This window comes from Eretmochelys imbricata, chromosome 4, assembly GCF_965152235.1.
Source record: "Eretmochelys imbricata isolate rEreImb1 chromosome 4, rEreImb1.hap1, whole genome shotgun sequence".
Taxonomy (NCBI): domain Eukaryota; kingdom Metazoa; phylum Chordata; order Testudines; family Cheloniidae; genus Eretmochelys; species Eretmochelys imbricata.
In genome coordinates this window covers 129,708,136-129,728,129 of record NC_135575.1, presented here as the reverse complement: position 1 = coordinate 129,728,129, position 19,994 = coordinate 129,708,136, and the positions used below count along the sequence as shown (strand labels likewise).

Here is a 19,994-nt window from a genome sequence, read left to right as displayed (position 1 = left end):
GCCGCCGCCTCACTCCCGCTCCTCCCTACGCGGCTTACTAGGGATCACCCCCTCCCCGTCTCCCCGCGCACAAACTCCGGCAACAATCCAGGCGGCTCGCTGCCACCCGCTTGCCCCAGCCACCCTCGCTTCCCATTCGCTCATCGCTGTGTCCGTCGATGTGTCTGCTGCGTGCATTGGCCCCTCTGCCTGCCAATCGAGACGTACACGGCAGGCTCCCCGTCCCGGCTTCGCTTACGGTGCCCCCCTCCGGACACCTCAGGGCGGGTAGTTAAAACCTCCTCTTTCACTCACCGTAAAAATGTACTTTTTACGTCCCGCCCACCCAAACAGAAAGGAGATTCTGATTGGGCCGAATGGAAGTCTGGATAGTTTGATTGGAAAATAAAACTGTCAATCCTAGATGTAATCCCCGCCTACGGGAATGCGTAGCTCTCGCTGACTCTCATGTATCATCCAATCAAACAGGCTTTCACAAATTAGAGGGCGGGACAAAGCCTATGAAGTGATCGATGCGAAAGGGATGCAATGATTGGATGGATACTCTCTTCCTTTCTCTTCCACTGCCACTGTCCTGTGGCTCATACCACCCGGCTTTGGGAGGGGGAAGAGGTAATCTGTTGGTTCAGCCCGTCTCCATCAGGGACGAGAGGGGCGGGGGAAAGGAATGAGGAGGAAGTCCTTTATTGCCCACCATGCAACGCGCGCCGTAGGTAGCTCTTTTGGACTCTGCGCGGGGAGGGGGTGGGAGGAGGTTGGTGCCCAATCCAAGATGGCGGTGCAGGAATCAGCTGCTCAGCTCTCAATGACTTTGAAGGTGCAGGAGTATCCCACTCTCAAGGTGGGTGCTAGGCATCCTGGGTGCCTGTGGGGAGGGGAGGGCCAGGCAGGGGTTGGGCGAGGTTGGTCATGGCCCAGCTGGGCAGGGCTAAAGGGAGCTTGGGGCTTGATAAGCTGTGGTCCCCCACGCCCTGTATTATAAACCCCTCGGGCCCCAAGGTGTGTAATGTGGGGAGACCCCAGTTCACTGGACCCCTTTCAGTGCCCCCCTCCGTCTGCCTTGCCCTATACCAATAAGGGTTATTTTCTTTCTTTTGATGTTGAGGAACGTGCCTGGAATATGCTGCCTTCCCTGGGCAGTTCCATACCCTGAAGATGTAGGTGGGGTGGAGTCCCCTGAGCAACAACAAAAATGAAAACGATTGAAGGACTGGAGGGGTTGACTTAGGAGAAGGAAAGAGCTGAATATGCCATGGCAAAGATGTGACTGAAGGGTGCTGTGTGGGGAGGGGTGTGACTGGGACAGACTGGAGGGTGCAGGGCAATGGAAATGATTTAAGGGGGCTGTGAGCACTGATTATTTAGAAGGAATTTTTAAGGAGTTAGAGCAATGTATCATTGTTAAGAGGTGGTGGTGGTGGGGGGGGGAAATATGGTTCCTTGGCATCTGGGTTCCCAAAGATGGAGATGAACTGCAGTGTGTCGAGATAAAAATGATTAAAGGGACTGGAGAGCTTATAAGGAAGAAAGAGTTAAATATCCATAGCTTGGCTGGATACTACTAAAGGGTTGGGGTGGCTGATGTAGTAACTGACTGTATCTGAAGGGTGTTAACTCCCTAGGTGGGAGGTGAATTGCATAGGCTGGCCAGACATCATAAAATGAGCAAACAAAAATCTAAAGTGACCATTAAGGGTAAATATTGCTGACAATAAGATCTGTTAAACTGGGGAATAGTCTCCTAGGGGAAGTGGTGAATTGATCATTTAGAATATTTTTAATATATATTAGATCAACCAATTCAACTGCAGTTGAATTTACTGTAGGGAACTAATCCTGTGCTGGCTAAGTGGGAGTGAGGAGAGATGAGCTGGACTGCTTAATAGGCCTTTTCCATCCCTTATGTCTGATTTAACTAGAATATATTTTTTCATATAGTGTGTACCAAAAACGTTTTACAAAATAAACTTTTGGGCTTAAGTCATGTTGTACTTTAATATACAGAGTGTTGTGTGGTTGGTTTTTTTTGTTTGTTTGTGTTGCAGTTTTCTGCCCATGTTCTTCCCATCTGTCTCTTGCTCTTCCCTTCCTCCTCCTGTCCTACCCCCTCATTTCCTCTTCACCTTTGGGACTGTCTTGATTCCCATTTTATATCTGAAGATTTATTTTCCCTGTCATCCTGAAGTAGTTACAGCTTGACAGTATCTGGGTTAAATTTTAAGTCCCCTTAGAAAGGCACTGTTGGTACTTTCCACAGCCAGCAACAAAGTTAAGAAATTCATCGACAAAGAAGCCTGTTTTAGTGGTTTATTTATTGACACATTCATATTGTGTTTAGACAATCTGTCATATTCCTCAGTATTTACATCTAGTGACAGACAATGGTTTGCTTTTTTTCTCTCTCTCTATACCATTTAAGGCAATCTACTGTCCCCCATTTGAAGAAGAAGGCAGTCATTTTAAACTAGTTTTAAGGCATTTTTCAAGTCTGCTATTTACTCTTGATGAGGGATTTTTGCAGCATTTTAATTATGAAATATTCCTTTTATTGTCATGAAATAACTCAAGCTATTTAGTTTGAATAACACTGTTAATACAAGGCTGTTTAATGTCATAAGGGTGATGTTTAGATGGCACTTAATTCTTTTTGTGTTTTGTCTCTCCCCCACCCGTCAGTGCTCCAGAAGCTTCCTTTCTGTTTAATATTAGTTCTTATTACCAAAAAACTCTTGAAGCAGTCACTGTTTAGTTACAACTTGCATTTATCCCCTTAAGTTTCCTTGACTGTGGAGATTTCAAACCATTATCCATGCTAGAGAAAACAATTTTTTGGTAGAGGTGAAAAGGACAGAGTGAATTTTCATGTCTAGTTGGTTCTTAAGAACTTAAAACAGTCTATAAAACACATGCATATAAACTTATTATGGTCACTGTGGTGGCAGCTATAATACTTTGTTACCGATCTGTGGACACTGGCAATTTTCTCTAATTGATGTAAGTAAACTATAAGGAAGTCAGAACTACATTTATATCCTTCCTGTTTCCTCCCTTTAACTTGCTCATGCCCAAGTCACTAAATAATAGCAGTTGTGTAATAGCTCTACGTTACAGTACGTTCCATAAGAGTGCCTTTCATGGGAAGGAGTGCTTATGATACTCTCTATAGGGAAAATCCCTCTTAGTGCTAAAATGAGGTAGTTTCTGGAGTGGAAGTGCAGCAACATTCTGCTTCAGCAATTCTGTACGGTATTATTTTTCAAGGGAAAGTGAAGTGACTTACTCAGCTGAATCTGCGGGAGTAATTTAAGTGTACAGAATATAACTACTTATGCTGTTTTCCTCCTCAGGACATGAGGGTTACTTACTATCTTTCCCAAAAAAGTTGCATCAATCTCCAATAAACCCCACTGATAGGGAATTTTGGTTTACAGCTCATCTGAAAGCATAATACATGAAGCCTCCAATATGCACTGACAAAAGGAAATTAAAGGGTGTCAACGCTCTGAGCGTAGTTCAGAGCTGATGTACAAATAAACAAGTGACATCAGAAAATAATGTAATTCATTTGTATCTTTGGAAATGTAAATAACTATGAAAAAGCTGAATTATCAAGCTGGATGGAACGAGAAGTGAACCAGAAACTGGTAGAGAGAAGTGTGACTAGAAGTCAAAATATTTTTACCTGGGCTGCTCCAGTGAAGGTAGGTTGGGACTCTGGGCTGCAGCTGTTAGCCAAGTATCAGTGAAAGTAGCTTTGCTTAATTTGAAGGGGAGCTGGGAGCAGTGTTCGGAGGCTTTAGCCCCTTTTGAAGGCCATTGGTCAACTTCTGGCATAAGCAGCTGTTGAAAAGCTGTTGGGGGGGGTCAACAAGCATGTGGACAAGCGGGATTCAGTGGATATAGTGTACTTAGATTTTCAGAAAGCCTTTGACAAGGTCCCTCACCAAAGTAAGCTGTCATAGGCTGAGGGCCTCTCATGAATCAGTAACTGGTTAAAAGATAGCTAACAAAGAGTAGGAATAAATAGTCAGTTCTCAGAATGGAGAGAGGTAAATAGTGGTGTCCCCCTGGAGTCTGTACTGGGACCAGTCCTGTTCAACATATTCATAAATGATCTGGAAAAAGGGATAAACACTTTGGTGGCAAAAATTGCAGATAATACAAAACTACTCAAGATAGTTAAGTTCAAAGCAGACTGTGAAGTATTACAAAGGAATCTCACAAAACTGGGTGACTGGGCAACAAAATGGAAGATGAAATTCAGTATTGATAAATGCAAAGTAATCTATATTGGAAAACATTATCCCACCTATACATATACAATGATAAGGTCTAAATTAGCTGTTATCACTCAAGAAAGAGATTTTGGCGTCATTGTGGATTTTTCTCTGAAAACATCCCCTCAGTGTGCAGTGGCAGTCAAAAAAGCAAACAGTGTTGGGAATCTTTAGGAAAGAGGTAGACAATAATACAGAAAATATCATATTGCCTCTATATAAATTCATGGTATGCCCACATCTTGAATACTGTGTGCAGATCTGGTCATCCCATCTCAAAAAAGATATATTGGAATTGGAAAAGGTACAGAGAGGGCAACAAAAATGATTAAGGATATGGAACACCTTCTGTGTGAGGAGAAGTTAATGAGATTGGGACTTTTCAGCTTGGAAAAGAGATGACTTAGGGGGGATATCTTAGAGGTCTATAAAATCTTGACCAGTGCGGAAAAAGTGAATAAGGAAGTGTTGTTATTTACTCCTCATAATGCTAGAATTAGGTGTCACTAAATGTAATTAATAGACAGCAGGTTTAAAACAGACAAAAGGAAGTAATTCTTCACACAATGCACAGTCAACCTGTGGAACTCTTTGCCAGAGGATGTTGTGAAGGCCAAGACTATAACAAGGTTCAAAAAAGAATTAGATACATTCATAGAGGATTGGTCCATCAATGGCGATTAGCTAGGGTGGACATGGATGTAAAATCATGCTCTGAAGTGTTCCTAGGCTCTGTTTGCAGGAAGCTGGGAATGGGCAACGGGGGATGGATCACTTGATTACCTGTTCTGTTCATTCCCTCTGAAGCATCTGGCATTGTCCAATGTTGGAAGGCAGGATACCTGGCTAGATGGACCATTGGTCTGACCCAGTATGGCCATTCTTCTGTTCTTAAAGTAGTGAAGCTGGACTCAGTGTAGCATTCTCTGATGGAAGGTACCGAGTTCTTCTGAGCTGTGCAGAGCAGTTTACCAGTACACCTTAAGTGGGACAGTGGGAGAACATGAATAGATATAGTATATGTTGTTCCCATCCTGTGCTCAGGCCAACTTTGACTGTCAAACAAAATCCTGTAAATAAATTAAGGTTCTAATTGGGTCTTGGATTTGCTGAAATGTCCAAGAGCAATATTCAATTGACTTACAATATCATCAGAAACTTTTGAGGGAATAGCTGCATTATTATTTCAGTGGGTGTGATTTGGAGAGAAGAGAAGGAGAACAGAAGAGGCAAGACTTCATACTCTTTAACATGTTTTTGATACAGCATAGATGGTACAAAAAAAAAGAGGATTTACGGAATAGGAGTATGATCTTGCTGTTACCTGCAAGCAACCCCATCCATTTTACTAAATAAAATATGTGCTGAGAAGAGGATAGTCTGACATACTACTGCTGTTTTTCTGCTGTTGGGCTCTGTGCAAGCATTCTCTAAATTCTCCTATAGCAACCCTTTGAAGTAACTTTGATGTTGAAGAACCATCAGGCTTTGAATCTAATGGGACTCACTCCTTTGCCCTGGCAATAAAGTATATTTGTTTAGTACAACCAAAGTAAGGAAATGTACTTATGAGCAGAGACGTGCATAATTTTATAAACAGGTATTAGAGTAGCTGTAGGCTGTAGATTTCATTTTCTGACTTCCAGTAAGTTGTTGCACCTGCAGAAAATCATTTTAAGCATGGAATTTCCTGATACTTTGAGGAGGGGGGATCTTATTAGCATTTGCTTCAAAGACAGGACGCTAATAATTAAGGGTTTCAGAGTAGCACCGTGTTAGTCTGTATTCGCAAAAAGAAAAGTACTTGTGGCACCTTAGAGACTAACAAATTTATGTGAGCATAAGCTTTCGTGAGCTACAGCTCACTTCATTGGATGTATTCGATGAAGTGAGCTGTAGCTCACAAAAGCTTATGCTCACATAAATTTGTTAGTCTCTCAGGTGCCACAAGTACTCCTTTTCTTTTTACTAATAATTAAGTTATACTTGTAGTATATTTGCTTGTAGCCCTCATCTCTCCTCAACAATGCTTTGTATCACTTTTGTTTCCAGATTATTAACTCTCTGGCATTGGCTTCCTATGTTTGTACAATACCTAACATATTTGGGGTCTCTGGGCACTACTGTAATACTATTATATAATTGTAAAATTATCTGAATTAGTGAAAGCTGCTAGAAAATAGAAGTAAAGGAAACTTATCAAATTCTCTTCATTTTTGCTAAATCATGAATGAAGAGCATTTCAGAGCTTAAGTGTCATGAAACATAGTATAAAAATAAATGCAAGATTTCTTTGTCCTACATTCTCTAATCAGCTCTTGCTTCCTCAGTGTATCTCACTTTCTTTTAAACCCCTCCCCACTATTCTTTGCTGTAGTAGTCCATGTATTAATCAGTGTGGCACCTTATCTCTAGGCCTATACATTTAGCAAACAACTGTTTTGGCAGCCATATATTTGCTGGCAGGGCATGACCGCAAAATCATTCAGTACCTGTAAACATAAGATGTTACCTTCATGATATACTTGGCCTTTCGTAGCCCAGGGCCTGAAAATATACTATGTAGAAATACTGTATGCTCATACGCAAGACTTTACATATACATTAGTGTAGCATGTTTCACAAATTGTGAAATTGTCATGCCTTTTTGCTTAAATAAAGTAAGATGCAGGCGGATGCTACAACACCTAAGTGCCACTCTGAGGCCAGATGGCTTTAACTGGCCCAAACCCCATGAGTTAACTGCTGCATAACCTCTCTACTTTAATTATCTTCTTAACTTTCATAAACATAGCTCATTTATACAGTGTAACTTTGGTTTTTCACATATCCCAATACAAATTTCCTTCACAAACAAGTATAAACATCTTGTGTGAAGTGCTGTCACTTGAACTATGATAGAGCTGAAGGATATTATAGGATCCAGTAGGAGTTGTGGCATTATTTATTTGTGTTACAGTAGTACCTATGAGGCCCTAACCAAGACTGACTCCATTGTGTTAGGCACTGTCCAAACACGCATTGAAGACTGTCTCTTTCCCTGAGTAGTTTGTAATCAAGCTATACAAGACAGACAAAAGATTGGAGGGGGAACAGAGAAACCGATGAGGCGACTTTGGCTTTCTCCACCATGGGATGCTGCTCCAGGAAGGAGGACTGCTAGGAATAGATGGGGTCCATATGACCAAGAAGGAGTAGACCATCTTTGGATACACTCGCCAACCTAATGAGGAGAGCTTTAAACTAGGTAAAAAGGGGGCAAGTGACAAAAGCCCACGGGTAGTTTGTTTGTTTGTTTTTTAAAGGCAATTTTAAAATTAGATCTTGCGGGAGGGTGGGAAATGGAAAATTACAGTTGGGTCATAGGAATAACAAGAGGGAGAACAGTGGGGGAATTTATACATCATCTTAGATGTTTGCACACAAATATAAGGGGTATGGCAAATAAAGAGGAAGAACTGGAACTATTAGTACTAGGGCTGTCAAGCAACTAAAAAAATTAATTGCGATTAATCATGCTGTTAAACAATAGAATACCATTTATTTAAATATTTTGGATGTTTTCTACATTTTCAAATTTATTGATTTCAATTACAACACAATACAAAGTGTGCAGTGCTCACTGTATTTATGTTTGATTACAAATATTTGCACTGTAAAAAACAAAAGAAATACTATTTTTCAGTTCACCTAATACAAGTACTGTAGTGCTATTTCTTTATCATGAAAGTTGAACTTACAAATGTAGAATTATGTACCAAAAAAACCCTGCCTTCAAAAATAAAACCATGTAAAATTTTAGAGCCTACAAGTCCAATCGGTCCTTTTTCTTGTTCAGTCAATCAGTAAGAGAAACAAGTTTGTTTACATTTGAAGAAGATAATGCTTCCTGCTTCTTGCTTACAATGTCACCTGAAAGTGAGAACACACGTTTGCATGGCACTGTTGTAGCTGGCATCAGACGATATTCACATGTCAGATGCGCTAAAGATTCATATGTCCCTTCATGCTTCAACCACCATTCCAGAGGATGTACGTCCGCACTGATGACAGGTTCTGTTCGATAACTATCCAAAGAAGAGCGGATTGACGCATGTTCATTTTCATTATCTGAGTCAGATTCCACCAGCAGAAGGTTAATTTTTCTTTTTTGGTGGTTCTGGTTCTGTAGTTTCCGCATTAGTGTTGCTCTTTTAAGACTTCTGAAAGCATGCTCCACACCTCATCCCTCTCAGATTTTGAAAGGCACTTCAGATTCTTAAATCTTGGGTGGAGTGCTTTAGCTATCTTTAGAAATTTCATATTGGTATCTTCTTTGCATTTTGCAAAATTTGCAGTGAAAGCGTTCTTAAAACGAACAACATGTGCTGGGTCATCATCTGAGACGGCTATAACATGAAATATATGGCAGAATGCAGGTAAAACAGAGCAGGGACATACAATTCTACCCCAATTCTACCCTAACATATTTTTTATCTAGCGTCATCAACATGGAAGCATGTCATCTGGAGTGAAGGCCGAAGCATAAAGAGGCATGTGCTAAAGAGTCATATCTGGCATGTAAATAACTTGCAACACCAGCTACAACAGTGCTATGCGAATATCTGTTCTCACTTTCACGTGACATTGTAATTAAGAAGTGGGCAGCAATATTGCCCGTAAATGTAAACAAATTTGTTTGTCTTAGCGATTGACTGAACAAGAAGTAGGACTGAGTGAACTTGTAGGCTCTAAAGTTTTACATTGTTTTGTTTTTGAGTGCAGTTATGTAACACAAACCCCTACATTTGTAAGTTGTACTTCCATGATAAAGAGATTGCACGACAGTACTTGTATTTTTCAATTCATCTCATACCATTTTTGTCACTTTTACAATGCAAACACTTGTAATAAAAATAATATAAAGTTAGCACTCCAGATTTTGTATTCTTTGTAATTGAAATCGATATATTTAAAAATGTAGAAAAACATCCAAAATATTTAATACATTTCAATTGGTATTCTGTTGTTTAACAGTGCAATTAAAACTGCGATTAAAAACAGACAATTAAAATCGCAATTAATTTTTTTGAGGTAATAGCATGAGTTAACTCTTGTGATTAATCAACAGTCCTAATTAGTACATGAGCTAAATTATGACTTGATGTGATAAAGTAGGAACTTTCTGTAATATTTTTATGGATTATGTGTATGGCAGTGACTTACTTGATTGAGGTTGTTAACTAGTGCGTGCAGAAGCATTATAATGCCCTTGTGGCATTGAAGATGTTCATGTCAAGTAAGTGTCTGGGGTGCTCTGAATGGGTCATTAATGATTGGCTGAAACTGGTCAATATCAATAGAGGATTTGGAAAGACAATAGGAACCTCAAGGACTGAGCTGCCTGCCTAAGTTTCCCACAGGTAGGTGTCATTGAATATGTGAACTCAGCCTGGGTGTGGAGGAGGAACGTAATGGACCACAAGGCGATCGGAGGCTAGGACAAGAGTTGGCCTTTGAGAGACATAGCAGCTGTCGCCTGGGCTCACAGAGAGAGCGAGAGAGAGAGAGGCAGAGACTAAATGGGTGTTGCAGCCGCGTGACTGGGTAAAGTGCTGACGTTGGTCAGCCTGAACTCTTTCTTCACCTTTGCTTCTCTTTGCTTACCTAAGGACTTCCAGGCTCTGTATTCCAGTTGACTAATAAACCCTACTTTGTTTTGAAAAGGCTACCTAGTGTCACTGAAAGTAGATGTGGAGATCTGATTCCTCAAAAATGCAAAAAGTCTGAGTGGGAGTCTATCTCAGTTGGACTAACTGGGCAGAGCTTACTTTGTGAAACTGAAGTGCTAGAGGCTCAATCTAGGAGATGTTGAGGCCGTGTGACCCACCTTTAAGGGAGTGGGACCCTTGGGGGTCTGACATACTGAAGGGGTCCCTCCAAGGAATTGTTTAAAAGATGGGGCATAGTACAGATCCTGTGGAATTGGCATCACTGAGAACTGATGGGATAAATGTCGTGGATGGAATATTGGTATAGAGGGGTATAGCTTGTTCAGCAAAAAGGGAAAGTGTTGCATTATACATCAAGAATATATACACGTGTTCTTAGGTGAGACATCAGTTGAAAGTCTCTGGGTGAAAGGAAAAGGGGGAAAACGGGGTATTATGGTAAATGTCTCCTCTAGACCACCAAATCAGGAGGAGGAGGCATTTCTGGAACAAATAACCGGAATATCCAAAACACAAGACAAGACCTGGTAATAATGGGGGTGGTGGGGGGACTTTAAATACTTGGACATCTGCTAGAAAATTTATACAGCAAAACACAAAATCTCCAATATGGTCGTGGAATGTACTGGGCACAACTCTTTTTTTCCCCCCCAGAAAGTGGAGGAAGTAACAGAGACAGCCATTTTAGCCTTGATTCTGACCAACAGGGAGTAACTTTTTGTACATCAGAAGACTGAAGGTAATTTGGGAGAAAGTGATTTTGTGATTCTATGGAAAAGAAGTGAAAGTAGCAGAATGAGGAGAATGGACCTGGAAAAAAGCAGACTTTAACAAACACAGAAACTGGTAGGTAAGGTCCCCTTTGGAAGAAAATCTAAGGAAAAAAAGAGTTGTGGAGAGCTGGCAGTTATGCCTTCAATGTTGTCTATGCAAAACAGCAAACTATTCTGGTTGAAGGAAAAATAAGAAGAATAGTAAGAGGCCAATATCACTGTATCAGGAGCTGTTTAAGAACCTCCTGCCCACCACAAATCATAAAAAGTGAAAGCATGGCCAAATTGCTAAGGATGAGTATAAATAATCAGTTCAAGCATGTAGGGAGAAAATCTGAATGGATAATGCACCAAATGAGTTACATCTGGCAAGGGAATTAAAGGCAATAAGAATATATATATATTAAGATCAAGAGAGAGACAAAGAAAAGTCTAGGTCTACCTCCCTCGCAGGGAAAGAGAGCTAATAATGGATGACACCAAGAAGTCTGACATGTTTGCTTGTTTTGTTTGTCTTCACTAAAAAGGTTAATTATGATCCACTGATTAGCATAATAAATATTAACAAGGGGGAAGGAGCATAAGCCAGAATAGGGGGGAAAATTGGCTAGAAATATTTAGATAATTTATGTGTATTCAAGTTGCTGCAGGGCCTGATGAAATTCATCCTAGAGTATTTAAGGATGCAATCTCTGAACAGTTAGCAATTCTCTTTAAGAACTCATGGGGGATTGGTGAGGTCCCTAAGGACTGGAGAAGAGCAAACATAGTACCTATCTTTAAAAAGGGGAACAAAGAGGACCCTGGGAATTAGACCAGTCAGTCCTATCTTGACACCTGGAAAGATACTGGATAATTAAATAAATAATTTGTAAGCACCTAGGTCGGATAGTAGGGTGATCTTTTATAGCTAACATGGATTTGTCAAAAACAAATCATACCAAACCAACCTACTATCTTTCTTTGACATGGGGCATTTGTCTAGTGGCTAGGAGGACAGCAGTAGATGTGATAGATTTTAATTTTTTTGAGTAAGGTTTTTGACAGTCCCATGTGACATTCTCATAAGCAAACTAGGGAAATATTATCTAGCTGAAACTACCGTAAGGTGGGTGCACAGAACTGGATGAAAGACCATACTCAGAGTAGTTATCAATGATTTGCTGTCAAATTAGGAGGGCCTAAGTAGTAGGATCCTGCAGGGGTCAGTCCTGGGCCCAATATTATTCAATGTTTTCATTAATGACTTGGATAATGGAGTTGAGAGAGATACTTTTTAAAATTATGGATAACATCAAGAGCAAGTGGTTGTGAGCACTTTGAAAGATAGGATTAGAATGTTAAACAAGGGTGACAAGTTGGAGAATTGGTCTGAAATCAACAAGATGAAATTCAATGAAAGAAGAGTGCAAAATACTATACTTAGCAAGGAGAAATCCAATGCACAGCTGCAAAATGAGAATAACTGGCTAGGCAGTAGTACTGCAGAAAAGGATCTGGAGGTTATAGTGGTTCACAAATTGAATATGAGTTAACAATGTGAAGCAGTTGCTAAAAAGGCTGTTATTCCAAGGTGTAAGACCCAAGAGGTAATTATTGTCTTCTGTTCAGCACTATTGAGGCCTCACTTGGAATATTGTGTCTAATTCTGGGCACCATGCTTTAGGAAAGATGTGGACAAATCAGACAGAGTCCAGAGGAGAGCAACAAAATTGATAAACTGTTTAGAAAACTTTATTCATCAGGAAAGTTGTTTTTTTTTAAAGTGGGCGTGTTTAATCTTGAGAAAAGAGGAGTGTTATCAGGTCACCCATCAGTCTTCAAATGTGTTAAGGGCTGATCAATTGTTTTCCTTGTCCACTGAAGATAGGATAAGAAGTGATCAGCTTAACCTGCAGCAAAGGAGATTTTAGGTTTAAATATTTGGAAAACCCTTTCCTACTATAAAGATAGTTAAGGACAGGAATGGGCTACCAGGGGAGGTTGTGGAATCCTCTTCACTGCAGGTTTTTGAGAACCAGTTTAGACAAAAACCTGTCCAGGATGGTGTAGATATACTTGGTCTTGCCTCAGTGCAAGGGACTGGACTTGATGACTTTTTGAAGTTCCTTCGAGCCCTACTTTTCTATGATTCTGTGACTTGCTTAAGGTCACACAGGAAGACTGTGTTAGAGCCAGGCTGACTCTTGACAGCGAGATATCTTTGACATTACTTCTGTGTTCAGATACTTTGCTTAAAGGGAGGACAAAGCTTTAAAAAGTGTCTAATGGAATTTTGCTTTTGGAAGGGGAGTCAAAGATGGTGGCTACAAAAAAGTGTGGTGGGAGTGACAGTTTCCACCACATTTCTAACGTATGCCACTACACAAACCCTAAGATGGATATCAGTTGGCTTACATAAAGACGCAAAAGATCATTGTACAACAGCAAAATGATCTAGCAAGATGTTGGCTGAATTTTGTAAATGAGAAACTTGTACGGAACTACACAGGTGACTAAAGGAGATTAATTACATTTTCTTGTATAATTGTGCCTATGGAAAAGCTTAATATCCCCCCCCCCCATCTATATTTGATTTGCTGCTTTTGTACAAGTGTGTATGTTAGTTGAACTGTGTCAATTTGTTATCCTAGACACTATCCGTTCATTCTCTTGAAGTGTTGAAATAGCAGACAAAATTCTGAGCAGTATTGAATGGTGATCTTTTATGTTTTGTATATAGATAGATATCTTTCAGTGTCCAGTTTAGAGCAGCTAAAAACCCTTGAATACAAATGATATTAAAGTGAAATAGTATTATCTTTCTAATATTATGAAACTGATATGTTTGTAATTGAGGGAAGTTCATGTTTTGCACATTTTTTTTCCCCCACTGAAAAATGCAAATCTAATGTTCCTAAATTTTGCTAAGCGTCATAATTTTTGGAAAATCTCACACCTACCACACAGACTTAGAAAATTAACATTACTGCACAGAAAAACTTATTCTACCTTTGAACTTCGGCTCTTAATTCTTGATATGAACACTTGTAAGAAATAAAAATTTAAACCCTGCCACTGGTCCTCTAGGTCTCTTATCTATTTTATTTATTTAGTAGCCTTTGGTTAAAGGTAGGCCAGCAACTCCAGGAAAAATTATTACCGCTGCAGAGGAAAATAGTGGGTCATGATTTAGTGGGCTGATAACAGGGCTTGGAATCAGAAGAATTGGGTTCTGTTAATGGTTCTTCAAATTAGTGGCAATGTAAATTACTTTTCTCACCCATATGTAAAATAGAGATAATGCTAGCTCAACTCTGTGAAATATGCTGAGATCGACAGATGGAGAGCTACAGAATACAAGTGATAAGTTTATTGCATTACTCCTACACAAAAATGCTATACCTATTGCTGGTCCACAAAGGAATCTAGTCTCATGTGCAGAATAAGTTATTCTATCTGAAGAATGATAGTACTGCACTCCTCGTCTATTTTACATATCCTGTCCAAGTGTGTGGATCTTATTCGGTATAAAAAGAGAGAGCTTGCTGCTCAGAGGTATGTTCTGGATGGGTTGACCTCCATTTTGATTTAGGGATTTTTTTTTTTCCCCTTGTTTACAATTTCAAGTATTTAGGCAGCATTGCATTCTGCCTCTGCTTCCCTGCTACTGCACCTTTCCTCTTGCGTACAACAGTCCTAGTTCACTCTTGTACATTTCTGCTGTTGGGGATTGTCTCATTACTGCCACCATTTGACTTTGTTTTTCTCTCTTAGTTACCCAAGAAAATTTAACCCCTGTCTTAATAGATCAAAAAGGATGTGGCCTTGTGTGTGGCTCCTTTGTTCGTTTGGTTTTGTTTTTGAATTTAGCTTATCTTGAATGAAAAGCCTGTAAAGATGCAGGCCAGAACATGGCCAGGTAACACAGCTACAGGCACGTTAGCCTGTGTGTTTACAGTGCTTTTAATTTGTGTTAAGAATACGTCATTGGAAAAAAAACCTTTGTTTTTTCCTGTCAAAACAGGGCCTTAGATGCAATATTTTAGGGGTGTCTCTCTCGCTCTCTTTTTTTTTTTTTTTTAAATCCCCTTTCTGTTCACCACTAGACTGGTTTGTGATCATGTGACTGCAGTGGTCACAGTTTGTGGATTCTCTTAACTTTAATACTACTTCTAATAAAAATAGTGTTTGTACTGCACTAGCACGCAAAGGCCTGAACTGGGATCAAGAACTTTTTTGTTAGGAAGCACAAGCAGGCATGATGCCTGGCTCAAAGAAATTAAAATGTATCTAGGATCCTTTTTATGCTAATTCTTTAATCACTGGATAAGCTGGTCGGGCTAATCTGCTCTGACCCACATTTAGTAAGGGAGCATGTGAAACTGAAACCTACCAGTCCAATTTTTGTTTCTCTCTACATTTTGTCCAACAGTCATAGAATCATAGACATGTAGGGCTGGAAGGGACTAAAAGAGGTAATCTAGGCCGTCATCCCTGTGCAGAGGCACGAGTAAGTATACCTAGAGGCCTAGATCATCCCTGACAGGTGTTAGTGTAACCTGTCCTTAAAGATCACCAAGATGGGGATTCCATAACCTTCTTAGGCAGCCTGTTCAAGTGCTTAACTATCCTTTATTGTTAGGAAAAAACTAATTTCTACCCTGAATCTCCCTTGCTGCAAAGTAAGCTGCTTGCTTCTTTTCCTGCCCGTGGTGGATTTGCAGAACATCACACTGTTAACTCATATTCAATTTGTCATCCATTATAATCTCCCCAGATCCTCCTCTGCAGTACTGCTGTCTAGCCAGTTATTCCCCGCTCTGTGCACTGTGCATTGGATTTTTTTCCCTTCCTAATTGTAGCACTTCATCTTTATGATTTCAGACCAGTTCTCCAAATTATTAAGATCACTTTTGAATTCTAATCTTGTCCATCAGAGTGCTTGCAACTCCACCCAGATTGGTGTCATCTGCAAGTTTTTACAAACACACTTTCCCCCCCTTTTATTCAGGTTATTAAGGAAAATATTGGCTAGTACAGAGCCAAGACAGACTCTTGTGGACCCTACTACATATGCTCTCCCAGTTTGGCAGCAAATTTTGATAATTACACTTTGAGTATGATCTTTACATCAGTTTTGCATACATCTAATATTTCATATAGACCGTATTTCTGTAGTTCGCTTATGAGAATGTCATGTAGGACAGTGTCAAAAGCCTTAGTTACATCCAGATACATCATGTCTACAAATTTCTCCCTTTCCACTAAGCCAGTAACCCTCTCAAAGAAGGTTGTTGGTTTGGTTTGGCATAACTTGTTCTTGTCAAATCCATGTTGGCTATAACTTCTCACTCTTTTATCCGCTAGGTGCATACAAATGGAATGTTTAATAATTTGTTCCAGTATCTTTGAGTATTTAAGTTAAGATGATTGGTTTAATTCTCAGTGTCTTTCTTTATCCCTTTTTTTTGAAGATGGGTACTATTTTTGCTCTTCTCAAGTCTTCTAAAATCCCACCCATCCTCCATGAATTCTCAAAGATAATCACTGCTGGTTCAGAGATTGCGTTGGCTAGTTCCTTAAGTATGTTAGGAAGTTTCTTCAGACACTGCTCTCTTGAGTAAATCTAACTTATCTAAGTATTTTAACCTATTTTTCCTATTTTCTCCCCAGATCCTTCTCCCTTGCTAATAGTGTGTTAAGCAACTGCCCCATAAACTTACCCATGTGTATATGTCTTATTTACATGCACTTGTCTGTACACAGGTACTTTTATATTAGTTAGCATTTGGACGTCTTTCATATCAAGAATCTTCTTCTGTTTTTTATTAGTAACTCTATTATTTTTAAAGAAAGAGAGAACATGGGGACATCAGCAGAAGTGATGCTCACCATGATTAAAGGTATTGTGTTCACGTCAGACTTGCCCTAGATACTAAAACATAAGGCAAGAAGCTGGATACTGCACATGTATGAACTCATTCTGGTACATTTTTGTTTAAAGAAGAAAAAAATCTCCTGAGACTTTGTTGTGGTTTTGACATTGCCATGCTGGAAGGTGCAGAATCAGTAACTCATGCCAAACAGCTTTACTAACAAGGGTGGGAAAGTTCAGATATCTCTTACAAAACTACAAATGTAAGTGAAGAGTGGTTGCTTCAACTACATGTCTTGATGTTGGCCAAAACTAGAGATTATTTGAAACATGCACACGTGCACACACTTGATAGAGTTGAAAAGTTCTGTTAAAAGGACTAATCATAATGGAGAGATTGTTCCATGTACTCGGATTTGTGATTGCATGGAGCACGCTCCCTCGCTTTATAACTGCAAAACAGTCCTGTGATGACAACTTCTTTTATGTATGTAGAAAAGTAAACATTTTGAATTTTTAGCTGTCCATCTTATACAGACGTGAAGTTGTCCTGGTTAACGTTTTTTTGTTGTTACGTTGCTGATCAATTAGGGAACATGCTCGTTTAAAGTTGCGCAGTGCTCCCTTATAAGGTTTTTTGGCCGCCACCTGCTTTGTCCACTGCTTGCAGAAAGAGCAGCCCGTTAGATCTAGCTGGTTGGGGGTTGGAACCAGGGTGGACCATCAGCTCCCCTAAGTTCCCTGTGTGGCAGCTGCCCAGCAGGCAATCAATTGCCAAGCAGTTCAGCTGTCCCTCCACCCACTGCCATCTGCTGCTCCTGCCCTCTGCCTTGGAGCTGCTCCTGGGAGCCTCCTGCTTGCTGTGCAGGGGCGGGAGGGGGAGAAGAGGGGTGCTAATGTCAGGGTGTCTGCCTCTCCACACTCCTGCCTCCCGCTCCTGCACCTCATCTCCACAGAGTGGGGTGGGACATGACAGGGCTCAGGACGAAAGGAGCTTGCTTGCAGCAGCTGGTGTCTCAACTTGCTGATCTACTTAAAAAGGCAGTGTACGTAGAGTGGGGTCAACATACTTAAAGGGGCAATATGCATCTCCATCTCTCTCTCTCTCTCTGCCCTGCTGTCTCCCCTCCCTCCATTCGTGCTGCCTTTTAGCGTGTGAGGCTACATTAATAACCCTTGAGGGCTCAGCCGAGTGCTAGTTCATCATTTAGCAGTGAGGGATTCCCTAAGAAATACTCCAGCCTCTGACTCCACCACCTCAACCAAGCTTCACGATCATCATTGCTGTGAACAGTATTAAATTGTTTAAAACGTATACTGTGTGTGTATATACGAGATGTATTTTGTCGAGCAAAAATTTTTTCCCTGGAACCTAACCCCGTGTATTTACATTAATTCTTATGGGGAAATTGGATTTGCTTAACATCGTTTCACTTAAAATAGCATTTTTCAGGAACATAACTACAACGTTAAGCGAGGAATTAGTCTTATTTAATTGCCATGTCTTGTCCTCCCCCGTTTATTGTTTGTCTTCTCCACCTCTCAAAAAAAAAAAATGCTGCTTTGCCTTCTGGTCCTGTTTTGTTCCTCTCCTTCTTGTGCTTCCCTGGACATTCTTCCACTCTGCAGCTCCCATCCCACTGACTCCTATTTCCTCTTCTCTTACTGAGTAGACTAAGTTAGGCTGACTCTTTCTTTATTTCCAGTTGTGTTTACAATTCTCCAGCCTCTCTTCTACAATGGGATTCTACAAATGTAGAAGTTAATGAGCGGTAGGAAAAGAAGAGCCAGCACCGTCTTGTATGATCAGCCTGCTTACCCCAGACTACTTGTACTCCACAGGATCAGTTTGGGAACTACTGTACTGGAGGACTAGTATAAATGTATTTTCATATCTGTGTTGTGTGTTTGTGAGAGGGTGGGGATATGTCTCTACTGCAGCTCCTAGCTTTCTCTAAGGGTTGTTTTGAGAGAAATGGACACAATTACATGATGTCAATTTTGTTATGCTGTCTGGGAAAGCTATGATCCACAACAGAGACACTAAATTGTTTTAACTGCCGTTTCAGATAGATGACAATGCATCAATTAACATTTGGAATGCTGCCTTCAACAATAAAGGGCTAGAAATGTAGCACTTATTAAACCTAATAAAATAAGTTTAAATGCTGCAGACACAACTCTCCCGTCCACATCCAGTCCACCAACACCAAAAAACTTTCTCCTTGCTACTTGTGAGTGGATTTTTAAGCTCTTAAGTGTTCCAGGACAGTTTCACAAATGGCGGGGGGTGGGGTGGGGACAGTGCTTTAGTATTTTTATTTTTTGGGATTTTTTTTTAAGAGCTGTCTAGGACATCTATTTACAGTGTGTTAATTTCCCTGATGGATTGCGTGGAGAAATGCTACACCCAGTGCCTAGATGAAATTGAGGCTGTGGCTCAATCCAGACAGGAGGAGTGGGGGAAGAAGCTGGAAGATTTGGCTGATGTGTATATATGCGTGCCTGCCAGAGTGTAAGAGAGCCATTTGTAAAACAGACGCACTGCTTGAGGGTGGTGGTAGGGCCTAGGCTCCTACTCGGTGCTTGGGTAGCAGCTGTGGTCAAGCACTTTTTTTCATTTAGGCCTGGCAAGATGGTTGTGACCGTTCTCTCTCTGGCAAGGTTCACCTCAATTATCCATGCCTTTCTCATCTCCAGAATAGATTGTTGTAATGTGCTGTCCATGTGGTTAGACCTTGAGATCATCCCTCCTATAGCATACTGCCAGAGTGCAGATCAGTAGAAGCATCTGAGCTAGATTTCTCCTCATTATAAATAAGGAAGCTGCTGGCATGGTCCTCTCTTTGAGGGTGTACTGGATTGTGGAACTTGGTTTCCTTACTAGGTGTGGCAGGGTGACATCCCATTCCTGTCCTCTGCTCTCTCTGCAGTCTCCAAGACCTTCAGTTGTCAAACACCTCCGTGCAATTTATTTACATTTGTTCTTCCCACCACCTTACAGATCCATACACTATAATTATTTAGGCTTTCAGTTTCACCTCCGTCCTCTGCTGAGGAGAGGGAGTAGGTCTCCACATAGAGATCCTTCCTGGTTCTTGCTCTGCTAGCCTGCCTCTCTCTTCCCTGCACTTCCTTCCTGTGCTTCCTTATACCTGGGCCAATTTGCTTGTTAGTCCTCCACCAGGCCATTCTAATCTAATCCTATCTGGCCCACCCTGGGGGGAATTAATTGGTGTTTCAGTGATCAGAGTGGTGGCTCAGCTGTCGGTTCCCAGCACTCTGTCATACTCCACTAGAACTCTGATTTTTAATCTCCCAAGACATGTTGTAAAGCCCATCTCTTTTCCTCGTCCAAGGCTTCTGGGGAGAGCAT

The 19,994-nt window shown here is 40.7% G+C and overlaps 1 protein-coding gene across 5 annotated transcripts in view; it reads left to right on the top strand.

Annotated features, from left to right (window-relative positions):
* The first annotated feature begins 493 nt into the window (after positions 1–493).
* Positions 494–19,994, top strand: part of MAEA (macrophage erythroblast attacher, E3 ubiquitin ligase) — a 112,899-nt gene continuing 93,398 nt past the window's right edge. For 2 of the 5 annotated variants that reach the window (XM_077815960.1, XM_077815956.1), the window contains exon 1: positions 494–612. In XM_077815960.1, coding sequence (XP_077672086.1) covers positions 529–612 — 84 coding nt within the window. In that variant the 5' untranslated portion in view covers positions 494–528. The other 3 variants (XM_077815961.1, XM_077815957.1, XM_077815959.1) reach the window with 2 other exon arrangements.